The sequence below is a fragment of the Halyomorpha halys genome, unplaced genomic scaffold (assembly GCF_000696795.3).
Source record: "Halyomorpha halys isolate HHAL.00 unplaced genomic scaffold, Hhal_1.1 Scaffold87.1, whole genome shotgun sequence".
In the NCBI taxonomy this organism is placed as follows: Eukaryota; Metazoa; Arthropoda; class Insecta; order Hemiptera; family Pentatomidae; genus Halyomorpha; species Halyomorpha halys.
Genome location: NW_027115705.1, coordinates 1,015,209 through 1,029,596, shown reverse-complemented (window position 1 = coordinate 1,029,596; position 14,388 = coordinate 1,015,209). Strand labels below are relative to the sequence as shown.

The window sequence follows — 14,388 nt, the reverse complement described above, 5'->3', positions numbered from 1 at the left end:
CTAGAAGGTAAGGAATCTCGTGAGAAAGGCACGATTATCTCTAATTATGTTTGGTATTATGATCTCTCTTTAAGATTGTTATTTCTTCGTACATTGACCTATACTTGCACCTTGTTAATTATATTTTTGATGTGCGAGAACTTGTTTAAAATTATTCTTGATTAATATCATTACTTGATTGTGTCCTTTAAAGAATGGTTATTTCAAAAACAATAAATAAATAAAATAAACCTGAATGTGTTAATTAAACGAAAGTGTTGCGCAACAATAAAATTTGGTATCCTTTACAAAGATTTGCTTACGCATTCGTATGATGTAAGTTTATGTGTTATGTGTGTAAGTGGATTCTAATAATTTGAATTTCAAAGTAACTAAGGACTTCCTTGACTAACTAATTAACTGAGGACTTCTTTGACAAACTAATTAAATAAGGATTTATGTAATTCATTACCTTTTATTATTCTTTAATAAATTAATAAACTAACCATGATACCGAAACTATATTGTATAATTCTGATAATTGCGAATAGTAAATATGCCAACGTTAATATTTTTTAAAAAAGTTGAATAAAATTGAAATATTTTAATAATAATCCATAATACTTTTGTATATGCGTATTAATTTTATTAATACATGAAATAAAAGCGAAATAAGAAATCAAGACAATTTATAAACTTAAAAAAAAAAAATGATAAGGGCATTGGCGTTGCTTTAAAAGATTATTTCAATATTGGTATTAAAATAAAAATAATATAAAATTAATATTTAATTGCTACTAATATTAAAATACAGTTTTAATATAGCTATTAAAATAGTTTTACTTTAAAATAAAAAATAATAAATTAGGAATTAATAAGACGGAATATTTTACCATCAAATCTGATTCCATAATTTACTTTGACTTAATGCAAATGCTTTATTTAATTCGACTTATTGCATATAATGCTATTTATTAATTTGCATAGTAATTGCAATTTACATGATATTAAGGAAAGACGACTTCAGCCCCAAGAAGTTGGAGTGTAATTTAATTTAATTTAGCCGACGAAGAGTATCCCCAAGTCAAGCTTAGTTCCTTCATTAACTTGTTAGTTCTAGATTTTATTATGAATTCAACAAGCTACTGTCACTTATTTTTTTTTGTTTTAACTTATCATTTTTCTGGTACGTTTTTTAAGCGTTGAATTTTATTAATAGAAATAAATTGAAACGATTTGTTTAACAAAAAAAAAGGTATGACGACACTGGAAGGTCGAGTATTAGTCACGTATATCCTATATAAGAATAATATAAGAATCCTTATCACATTTTCTTTTAATGTTTTTATAATATATTTTTGTTTAATCCTCTTGAATTTCAGATTCAAATTTACAACGAAGCCACTATACTGTCATTTTTATTAGGTTTAATTAAAAATCACACTAAATTAAATGACGATTAAAAAATAATGTAATGTAAATAATAGATAATGATATTTTTGAATTGTAAGCATCATTTGATGAATATGAATCTATCTAAATCAAAGAATTTTAGACCTTTTGTCGATACAATGCTCCTATCAATAATATTTACATATTAATTGGATTTCTTTCTTTTTTTTTTTCTATTGAAGAAAAATATTTTTTCTTTCGAGAATAAATTTACAGGAAGATCTGTTGTTAAAACATAAATGGATTCGGAAAAATATTTTCTCGCATGTAGAAGCAAAATTATTGGTTGATATTCATACCAGATCATGTCAACAATAATCTTCAACTATTATCAAATCAGTTTACGAAGTATAGGTGTGACGAGAGAAATACATTTGCCCATTTGTAAGGGAAAGTTGTGGGCGGTGTCCGATTAATTTGATACTAAATCTTTTTTTTTTTAACTAATTCCCAACTTTCCTCGAAATCTGGGCCAAATCGAAGGAGCTGTTTTCGAGACATGGGTGTGTCGAGAAAAGAAAATTAATTTTATTAAACTTTTTTAAACATAGTAACGTCGGCTTCTTTACAATTCGCAATTCTCAGATTTACAAAATATAGTTTCTGTATCATACATAGTTTATTTATTTATTAAAGATAATAAAAGTTAATTAATTACATAAAGCATTGGGTAATTTGTTAGTTAAGGAAATCCTAAGTTATTAGAATTCAATTATTTACACAAGTAACTCTTAGACTTACATCATAGTTAATAAAAGTACTTATATGTATTCGTGACAAGGGCACTTTTTTTTACGTTTTACTTTTCAAAAAAAATATATGAAACCTATTGGTTATTCCTCATTCATTTATTGATTCTGTCCAAATATATTGAATTTCTAACAAGACAGCCTACTCATCTAGCATTTATAGATATCGCTGTAATTAAATAATTTTTGTTATGTTTCTGCTTTATTTTGTATAATTCTATTATTTTTTCTTTTAAAAATATTAATTTTCTTGTTATGAACTTCCTACTTTTTAATTTATTCCGTTGGCTTCCCCCCCCCCCTACCTCCTAAATGTTTTATTTACAATATATACAAGACTTATATCTAAAGCCTAAATCTCAAATATAAATATGCATTTTATATTGCCCTTCCTTTGCCACATAACGGAGTGGGCTGGGGCTGCTGAAGGCGGGGGTCACAATAGGGGTATTCATGATGTTGTGTTAAATGTTAAATGTTTTACTATGTTAAATGTTATAACTATAGGATTGTGAGCAGCCCTATTTGAAGTCATGTTAAACGGTAAATGCATAAGAGCCCCTAGCGGATTTTCTCAGCAACTTGTTGTATAAGCCTTTATGTTTATAACCTTCCTTCCAGACCCTCATGTTATTGTTTACTTCAGTTTTGATTTAAGTAATTAATTACAACATGCCTAGAGTGAGTGAAAAGTGGAATTTGTGTGAAAGTTTAGCTTATGAAATGAAATGTAAAAATAACTTTATTCTGGGACATATGTCCCCTAAGAATAATTACATGGTTCATATAGTGAGATTTTTATCTGGCGAGCGTTTACAAATTTTAGATAGTAGAATGAAATTACATTGTTTTTTTTACTGTTTTTTTTCTCAAATGTATCATTAAAATTATCCATTCTGGTTTAATAACAGGGATATGAATACCACAAACACACGAAAGAACTGAGCTGTCACAACAACAAAAATGGCGGCGATCTCAACTGGTCTATTGTGTGACCTCATTCTCCATTTAACAGACCTAGTAACAGACTCTCAGCCATGTTACATGTTATTTCGTTTTACCACGGTGAAATAAGGCAATTTTTTTCGATTTAACATGAGTTTTTCCATTTAACACGCTTTAACATGTTAAACCAAAGATCATGAATACCCCTAATGTAGGCCCAGGAGCCGCTGGCCGGGGGGACAAGAATGGGGAGGGACCGCACCACTGGGTTCAATCCATTCTCAATAATTCTGCAAGCAACCTAAAAAGAAAATGTCCTCCCAGTCAGCATAAAACTGTTTCTCCTAAACGCCTATTCCTCAGAAAAAAAAAATAAGGATCATAAGTAAGAGATTTGTCCTTAAACAAAAACAAAAAAAAAAAATATGTTGGCAGTTACGTGAAACGGTCTTATTGAACCTCGTCTTTATTTTCTCACAAATTTCTTATTTTTTAGATATCGCAGACCCCAAATATATTAGTATTTACACTTGTTTTAAATATATTTCATAAAATATATTTTGTTTTATTCGCGTTTATTTCGATACTTAATTCCTTATTAACCATCATCAACGTAGTTGTATTCAGTTTTATAGGTTAGCTTGCATTCACAAAACAGAACCATTTCATCACCATTAATTAATAAGACTAAAACTTAATTAAATGATTGACCAACGATCATTAGACTATTTCTTCTTTTTTTTTGTGTTTATACTCAAAACTTATTTATTATATTTTTCAGTGCTTAGAGTTTTCGACTTTAAGTTATATCAAATTTGGGAGTTTTAGTATTTTTCATAAAATTGCTCACGCGGAGGAAAGTTAAGAGCATAAAGCCAACTCGTATCTTGGAAGTGCTTATAAGTAGGATATTGCGCTCATCCTTGGTCGTCACTATGCACAAAGAAAGTATAATTACGATCTTGTAGGCTAGGCGTGAGGAGGCTTGGCTGGGCCCCGGAGATAAGCCCCGCTTTAGCTCCCTCTTTTCATATCTTAGTTATACACCCCGTCGTATGTGAAGGATCATCTTAATTCTTTTCATCTTCACTCTATGTTTCCTCTTATTATGACTATGAAATTGTCAGGTGTCTCTCATAATAATGACAAAAAATTACTTAATTTTATAATTTAATTATTAATTATAAGTTTTCACTTATAGTTCAAAAGGTTGTTTTTTTTTAATATATAATAGAACACAAACTACGAGCAAGTAACCGCACATAACAAAAAAAATGGTGACGAGCTCATCAGGGCCCTGTTTCATAACAAAGTACAAACTAATACTATTAGTCTTGTAGGTTTATCTTAATTCAATTACACAGACTTGTACAATAGTAACTTTTACTTTAGTATTTTTTAATTCCTATAATATCACTAATAGTCATCCCTATCATGAAAAAAATAAGTATTAGTATAACAACCACGTTATTTCTATAGTTTTACTATGAACTAATACTATAAGCTTTTATTATGAAACAGGGCCCTGGTCTGTTGCGGGAAGTCATTTTCCATTTAACAGACTTAGTAACTGACTCTGAAACATGTTATATCTTAATCGTTTTAACACGGTAAAAGAAGGAATTATTTCTCCATTTAACATGAGTTTTCCATTTAACACACTTTATCATGTTAAAATAAAGATCATGAATACCCCTAAAGTAATATAATCAGAATAGTAAAACTGCATATAATAAAGGGGAATGTTGTATTATTAAAATTTAGGAATGAATGAAGAAGATAATATAGATATGAAAATCTAACTAAACACATGTACAAATTGGAAATTATTTAAAATTGAAATTTTATAAAAAATATTGGGTATAATATTATGTTAAATAACATAATTAAAGAAAGAGTTTTATATTTAAATTTCTTTTAAAATATTACTAGATTTAACTATCTTAAGTCTTCTCTTCCTGTTTTAAGCAAATATTTGAAAAGTGATATAGGACCGTCGTTCCCTGAGAAGGGGGGGAGGCTTAGTTGGCCGGGCCCGGCCGGTAAGGATGACATTTGTTTCCGTGTTATAATCTCCTCTTGTGAGGTTGTGACATGTCGTACATCGACCAACATACTCGCTATAAGTGTCTTTTTGTACTTCAGAGAAGTAAGTCTCTACCACGGAGAGCGGGGAGGAGAGGGGGTTCCACGCCGTTTTTCAATTTCAGGCGGTTACGCCCCTTACAATTTTTTTTCTATTTTACGCCCTCCGTGGTAGCCTTACTTATTTGAAGTACGAAACAGACGATTATAGTGAGTATAATGGCGATGTTCGACTTGTCAGAGTCTTAAAATAGCAAATATCTTAACACAAAAAATACAAAAAGGCAATCCAAAAATTATTTTTATTTCAAGGTAAAATAAAGAAGTAATTAAAAGGGTTATTTCTTCTCGAAAAAAATATATAAAGCTCTTAATTTAATAATGTATAACATAAAAATTATATTTTCAATGAATATTTTGACTTTGAATTTTTATTATTTGTTATACTTTTAGCTAATGATTTTTATTTGATCACTTGTAGTATTACAAATTTTACTGACGATCTTAACATTTATAATCGGACCGTAACATAATTGAAACGCCTTCTTCATACCGTTATTTTATGCGGAGCATTTAATGATATTAGTACTTTTAACATTAAAAATGGAATCTCGTAATATTTGAGTTAATTATCTAAAGAATCTGTATATTATCAACAATCGATAGTTTGAATAATTATTGAACTGATAGTACTCCTGTTATAACAAAATAATTTTGTTTAAATTAAAAAATCACCTTTCTGTATAATATTTAGGAGTGAAACTGTGCTAATTTTGATACCCCAAATTCTGTTTATTACAATTAAAATGAAAAAAAAAAATCTGGTGCTAGACTGCATCACAAAACTTTCGCTTACACCCATATTTTGAGTTGAAATTAACCCTCGTTCTCTTCACAACATATATTTCTATATTATTGCACTTTGAAGATAGTTTCCCGTGTTAATTTTTCAAACTAAATTTCCACTATCGCATTTAATTTTAATTGTTTCTGCAATTTCTAGATCAACCTGCCTGGTATGTATGTATAGGTTTATTAACTTAATTAACTAACATTAATTAACAATACATTAAATAACATTTCATTGAACAATATGATCAATAGGTTATTAGTTAAATGAAAATAATTATATTTTAAATTATACTTTTGCTCCTGGTAAATATAATACAGGTTATAGGATTGTGGCGTATAACGTGGGTGTGTTAGGTTGTTGGTTTTAGTAGCTTTCGAATCTCTATAATGTTGATAAACACTGAACTGACGTGTAAAAGTCTGAGGGACCTAAACGTGGATGGGAGGATTGCGTTAAAACTGGTTTAGTAGATTTGGATTTAGAGGAGCGTCATTGGACAGATGTGTGTAGTTGAAGATATCGGCATCGAACCTTCGGCTTCGCTTGGCCTTTATTGTTATTATGATTATTATTAAATTATTCTTTTTTTAGTATAAATTAGAAAAAGGTTTAAAAAGAACTTTTACTTTAATATTAACTTATGTAGTTATGAAAAAAAAAATTCTTGTGCATCATGTTTGCACAACTTAGTGTTATTAATTCTTAGAAATTGATTAAATATCGCCGCTACAACTCATTGATTGCAATTCTTACGTTATTTCCTGAATAAATTAACATTTTGATTACATGCTTTAGTTTTTTTCTCGCTTCAAGGCTCTTCATTGTCCGTACTTTTCCCATACAGTTTTACGCTTAATATTCATCTTGTGTCTTACTTAACATTTCTAAGAAGATTCCTGAGATCAAAATTTCCTTAAAATAATTGTATGATATTCTCTAACAAACATAATTACTGATCTTATTAACGTTTAATATTAACCATTTTTATTTTAAATGTAATTTATTTTTTATATGCGTTAATATAGATAATTTATTGTTAATACTTTTTAAAAAAATATTATCGAACTTTAAATTATTATCGTTTTACTCATTAAGGAGGATTATACCCGATGCAATCTCGTTGACCAACCAGGTAGCCGTTTAAGGAAAATCAAGTTGATCAACGGGGTTGGACAACATTAGTAGAGAGGAAATTTAATGAATCCTTTCAGCGGTTCCGTTAGTCAGAAGCTGGAAATTTTGAAATAAATTATATGAGCAAGACGCATTGTAGTAATTTTTTCATGTAATTTTCGTACTATTACAGGAGCCAGATTAACAGAATCTATATAAACCTCAAAATTTCATAGAACATGCATCTACAAATAATTTTTAAGATTAGTTTTAATCACAATTAACACGCAAACCAATTTCTAGAGATTCTCTCTAGATTTCTAGATCTCCTTAACAATACATCCTTGCGAAAGTTATTGTGTAAGTAAGTAAACGGGATTAAATTCGTCGTCGAAGGAGTTTCTTTATATATTTATTCGGTCAAGTAGTATATTGGTAATCGTAAACCAAAGAACGGAATTTATTTTCAAATTTTCCCAAACTTGGGGTATAATCCTATATATCGATTGTTCAGAATATAAACCTCGTATCACGAAAAAAAATTAAATATTAACTATTATTTATTATTAGATGGATAAACTCTAGATTATTTTTGTTGTATACAGTCAAGTATTCTTGAGTGTATATAACAAAAATAATGTTATAAAAAATAATACTGCTATTTCTCTATAGACAAAGAATTAAACCTTGCATCTTTCTCATTTGCCATAATATTTATGTTTCAAGTTAATATAGATGTAACCTTTTTGTTATATATAGGAGGATTTCATTCTAGGCCATCGATATGAATCCAAACTTAACCAGGGAACGCATTTCTGGCAGTCATTAAAAATTCAGTAATTAGATAATTACCATTTGTATAATTTTCTTATCCATTTATTTGATCTTATTTTCGAAGCTTCTTTTTTTTTTCACACTTCACTAACAGGTTTGGCAAGACGTTTGTACCAAGTTGTACATTTGGTTACACCGGGCCCTTTTTATATTGTAAAATAAAATAAAATATTTATAATGTTATAATATTTATTCTAACCGATTAATTGATGAATGTATTAGATAAATTAAATAATGCTATTCATAACGATCTGTAAGTGTAACTACTTCGTCAAGGATCAGTGTAGATGACTTAGCTAAAACTACTTCTTTATTGTTTGAGATTAATTTAATATTTTTTTGACTTATCCCCTACTAAGACATTATTTGGTTTCTATTATCGCAATAAACTATCTTTCATTGTTTAACAGTCTTTCGTGCATAGTTTTTTTTTTCTATCATACCAGGGATAAAAATAGTTAAATCGAGTTCCGTTGACCAAGATAATTTAACTTTTATTTTATGTTGATGAATTTTAGGGGACAGCTTGTTCTGTAGATATTTAAAAACATTGAATTTTCTTTCCGTTTATATTTCATTTTGGAATGAAATAATATTTACCCTGTAAATTCTACTTTTCAAAACTTCTTTTTGAAAGCTTTCATAGAAATTGACATTGAATCTCTGTTGAGTTTTTTAAGAAACCAAAAACTACAAAGAAGCAAAATCCATAAATTGTCCACTTCATTGTCTAGCTTACTCTCTCTTATTATTTTACTCAGAAATTCTGTGTTATTTTATTGAGCAGATTGGTTAAGCGTTGAGTGAGTACAGTTGTCACCATGGAATCTCGGCTGGGATGCATCAATATCAAAATGAGACCTCACACTTGGCATGTCAACACAGGTATTTTAATGTTATTTCATTATATAATAACTATGTTTTTTATGTTAATTTGTATTTATAAACTTTTCGATGGTTTCATAACAATAAATAAAACGTTATTGCTTAGTAACGTTATTCCTATCTCTTTCTCTCTCTCTGCCCCTTTCCTTCTCCCACTCCTTCTCTTTCTCTCTATAACTTATTTTCTTGTTATACCGTTTGATTTTTTCACTCTTCTTTTCCTCATATTAATTTTTAAATAATTCTTTAATGAAAAATGTATGTATTTTAAATTTTGCTGAAATTTCTTTCATATAGGTAATATTAAAATTTTTTAAGACATCAATTTTATGAACCTTGTTTACTTATTCTAAGTTTTTCACGCTGAATATGTGAGGTTTTTTTTAAAAAAACAATTAGGATATTGTTAAGGAAGAAACTACCTGTTCGTTTTAGTTCTGTTGACACAATCTTAGTACTACCCGGAAAATTGGACGTGACTGAGAATATGTCGCATTGAATATAAATTTTCTATTAATAGAGTATTTATTATATATGAATATTAGTTATATTTCTCCCATCCATTATGTTTCGCTATGATCGGAGTTGGAATAGATTATAGCATAGTTGAATTAGGTAGTTTAGTGTAACCACACGTCCCAGGAAACCGGGATTGTCTTGATATCTACATAGATAATGTCCAAAAAATATACTTAAAACTTTTTTTAAAATTTATTCCATTCTGAGGATTTGTATTAATTTTTCAACAACAATTTTAACTTTATAATGTTTTAAAGATTACACTTTCTTAAGCGGGATTCGATACGATATCATTATAGTACAATAAGAAATGGATGTATTTATTTTTATTTTTAAAAATTATCAAATGGTAAAAATTGTGAAGCATTCGTTTGGAATAGTAGTTTCGAATGAATATTTTATTTCATGAATACCCAATCAATCGATGAATGAAACAAAATGAAGGTAGAATCTGTAAAGAGAGAAATGCTTTAATTATCCATGTTGCCCAAATACATCAGTTGCTACATTACACTGCATACTAATCAATACATGATCGGACATATATAAATTACATATATTTACATGATATAATAAAAAAGAAGGAAGACAGTTTTTTTTCCACACAGTTTCCTTTTACAATCAATTCCAGTCCACATACTAATTACAAATATTTCAATTTATTCCTTTTTTCCTTCACTTTTTTGTTCCTTCCATTTCACAATTTTTTCTTCATTTGATCGACAAATTCACTCTCCCCAATTCACCCTCTCAGATCCTCTCCAGTTACCCGTTAAACAAATTCACTATAAAGTTTGTTAAAAGAAATACTTGAATAGGTAAATAAGTTTAAAAAAATAAATAAATAAAAATAATAATAATCAAATAATTATTTGATTTAATAAGGTAAGGGAATAAGTAAGTTAAAACAATGAATAATCTCAACTAATTTCCATGCAAGTGATGATGTATGATCTCCAGGGACTCCAAAATAATATTTTGCGCCAAGATCGCAATATCCCCGATGCTAACACCTAGGCCTTCTGAGAAGCTCCTTGTTCTATCTGGTATTGTTCCGTGAGATCCAAACCAGAGGCCTCTCAAGGTGAACTCTCTCTCCGAAGGTCTCGCGGAATTTTTCCTTAAGGAAAGGGACCCATTTTTCATATATTTCCTTTTTTTCCCTTTCCACTCCACCCTCCTGTTCGAGTTCATTACTCTCAAATCTTACCGTCGGATCCAAGACTTTTCAAGGAACAATTCTTCTTTGACCCTGTGGTGCCGGCGTGTTATAAGGAGGGATGGTGTTTCAGACTCTCTGCCGCATTTGCGACAGAGGGACCCAACTTCTCCTTGCTGTCCACTGGCTCCTGTGACTCCACGCAGGGTATATTCGTAATAGTATAGATTCCTGTAACTACAAAATCGACTGAGACGTGATTATGTCTCAAACAATCAAATCATGATTAAGAAGACTATAAGTAGTGAAAAAAAATATTATAAATAATTAATACCCTATATAATATTCTATTATATACTAATCGTCTATAATTAGTCTATAACAAAATGTTTAAAAAAAATTTAAATATTAAAAAATAAAACTTCAAATAGGAAAACCCCAGGGTATATTTGTCGGTAGGATGGACCTTTGATACCTGCTGGTTGTGTTCCTGTTTTCTCTGGAAATAATTTGGTTACTCATTTTGAGTTCCATTCTTAAAGAAAACTAGTCCAGTTGGAGAGGCCGTTGTTGCCGAATATCTTGTAATGTTGGCTGATTTGTAATTCATGGCGACCACACGGGAGAAAAATCGACCCTCTAAATCCGATTATAATAGGTTTGTTACCTTAGGATAACCTCCTCCTCCTTCCCGTATATCAGAAATGATCGGCAAGGTGTTTTAACACATGAGAAAATAAAAAAATCTAGGCAGAGTACTACGTACACTTACAATTTGTTGGATACCCTAGTACTACAAGTTTTTTTCCCTGAAGGTTATTGCCAAGGTGTTTCCTATATTATATTATACACATAGTATTACAGTACTATAATAGTCATCCGTACCATCTTATGATGCCAGAAAAAATCATAGCCTTTCGCATTCTCTCTTCTGAAAACCTTACAGAAATTCTAATTCACCAGATAACATTTAACAGATAATCTATTCTTTTGTTATTCAAGATCTTATTTATGCATGACGCATTGTAAATATATAAGTGTTCGATCTTTAAGGCTCACAGTATGTTCAAGTTTGTTTTGTTTTGTTTTTTTTTCAAAAAAGATAGTGGTATAAAATTATTCAAAATGGTGATACAAAAATTAATCAGTAATTATAAATATATTACTTCTTTATTTTCTTTGGTTTTTGATTATTATATATTAATTTATTTTCAAATAAAGCCAATAATTTAAATATTTTTCTCCCACCAAAACATTGTTGTTTTAGATTAAATTAAATTTACAATAGTGGGCGGTAATAGTAATATAATTCACAATTTGATAAAAACATTGATTAATATTGATTTTATGCTTCCAATAATATTATTATGGTGCCCTGTACTATCTATAATGTGAATGATGAATAATTCAGTTTAAGCGAAGTGTTCTTTCTTTTTCTCTTTATCGGAGTTTTCCTTGTAGCGATTTCTTTAAGTTCCATATACTCTGTCTTTTAATATCTCAAAAAAAAAATCCGTGTATATAATCAGTTTAAAATTATATGATCCTCTAGTTAGATTTATTTTTTTAATGTTATCAATAAATGTTACAAACTAATTTATGATACGATTTTGTAATTTTAAATCACTGATCGAAATAGGAGGGTTGTTAAATCACCATTCAGTTCGTGTATTGTTAGGGTGTTACGAGAGATTGAAAAAGCTACTAGTTTTCTTAGGAGGCTACAATGTTTGTGCTGGGGTAGGAAGTTGTTGGCCCTCTGCCACTGCCCTGGCTCCAGCTGGACTATACAGGAATATAGGCCACTTTTTAAAAATATAATTCTGGCGGAGAGTGGACCCCGTTTATTTATTTATTTTTTAGAAATGTATCTTAAGTTCACATCGGTTTTTTCCAGTTTATATAAAACACATCATCATATAATATATAATATAAGAACATATAATATAATAATAAAGGCTTAACGAACCCGAAAGGTCGATGTCGATACCACCGATCGTTCCCTACATAAATCTTTCCAGTGATGCTCCTCCAAATCCAAGTCTACTAAATCAGTTTTAACCCAATCCTCTCATCTACGTTTCGGTCTACTCCTCGTAGGATTATCCGTCGGTTCAGCGTTTCTTAACATTTTAGGGATCCGCTCTTTACTAAGCCTTACTAGTACTAACCTTACATGATACATATCGCACAGCCCTTTGAACATTTTAAATACTACATCAAATCCCACCTTTAAATGAGTGGTACCCCTTATTCCAAACAAGCAATCCCGGTCACGGAAAGCAGTTAGATAGCATTGCAAAGATTTTCCTGACGTCATGGAGGGTGATGGAAGTGTAACAATTTTTACTTCCTTGTCATTATAAACTCCTTCACGGAAATTTTGCATTGCCCTAAGTGTCACCTGTCCGTTCTGTTGAGTTTTGCTTGTCACTCTTTGATTTCTCTTTAAAATACTCAGGAAGCTAAGCATAAGAAATTCGTTCAAGTGCACCTCCCATTAGCCGTCAGCTGGTAAATCTAATATTTATAATTTATTTTCAAAATAAAACGGCAACTAATTAAATTAGCTTAGTTTATAGATATTGGATATTGTAGACAATAAGTATTATAGGAGTCAATATATATCAGTGATATAGATGACGCCCAAGGAATGTTTAAAATTGCGTTTATTATATGTACACGGAACTTTAGCATTAGTAGATCGAATTATTCATACTTCAACAATAATACTTCATATTCAAAAATGACTACACCAAAATTGAACGTTTTTTCTTGAAAATTTGAGTGAAATACTTTTTCATATTTTATATGTTTTATTCAATAGCAGATTGGCCTGATGGGCCTTACATGGTTAATTTAGCAGTTATTTTTTCTTTTTAACAATAGATTATAGGGGGTATAGTCTCGTGCAAAAGACACTCCTAAGTATTTAATATGCTGTAAGTATTTTTAAAAAATCTTGAATAATAACGATGAATAGAAAAATACTTTGAAGACTTTAATACAAACTTCAACAAGCTTAATACTCGACCAATGTAAAAGTTTTATTTTATTTCGTACAGAATTAATTGCCTCTCAAAGATTTATTTAAATAAACAAAAGCAGGTAGAGAAAAATAGGTGACTCTATAGATCCGTTTAACTTAGTAATACCCAAATGAAATTTTCATTTCTTCATTACTTTTTATCATGTTTTGCCTTGTAGATTTAACTTATGTATGAAAAGTTAAGGGCTCTAAGTAAAAAACTTTTAGCAAGTTCGATCAAAATCCGTCAATACGTTTTGGCGTTATAGTCAAGATAAAAACAAATATTTTGTATACCTAATTTAGTAGACAGCTATCGGGCGACCGAAATGCTAATAAACAAAAGCTTCATTGATAGACTTGCTGAATAGATCTTATAACATTTTTTATTCTAACTTCTTTTAGTGATCTCGACTACTCAAAATATTTAACATATTGAAATGTTATAATAAATATGGAATTTTAAAGAATTGTTAAAATGAAAGAAGTGTTTTAAAAAACATTAAAAAAATTTGAAATAAATTTTAATAAAATATTCGAAATGGTGTTTATTCTTTATTTCTGTCTATTTGTAAAAAATTCTCTCATTTTTTTATACAGGAAATTGATTAATTGATAGCAAAGTAATTGAAATCACTGATTTAACAAATAGTTTAGTAGTTTACGTAGTTATATCTTACCATCTTTTTCCTGTGTTAAGGCTAAATGTACCCTTCCTGAGACGCACCAGAATTTACTTTTCTATTTACTCTTGAACGGATGGTCCTATTTCGGATCTGTAAAGTGC

The 14,388-nt window shown here is 29.5% G+C and overlaps 1 protein-coding gene across 1 annotated transcript in view; it reads left to right on the top strand.

Moving 5' to 3' along the window:
• trio (trio Rho guanine nucleotide exchange factor) overlaps nt 1–14,388 on the top strand; it is a 669,473-nt gene that overhangs the window by 50,648 nt on the left and 604,437 nt on the right. Inside the window, exon 2 of the mRNA XM_024360812.2 lies at nt 8,798–8,895. Within this exon, the coding sequence (XP_024216580.2) occupies nt 8,832–8,895 (64 nt within the window). The 5' untranslated portion in view covers nt 8,798–8,831. The remainder of the gene's footprint in view (nt 1–8,797; nt 8,896–14,388) is intronic.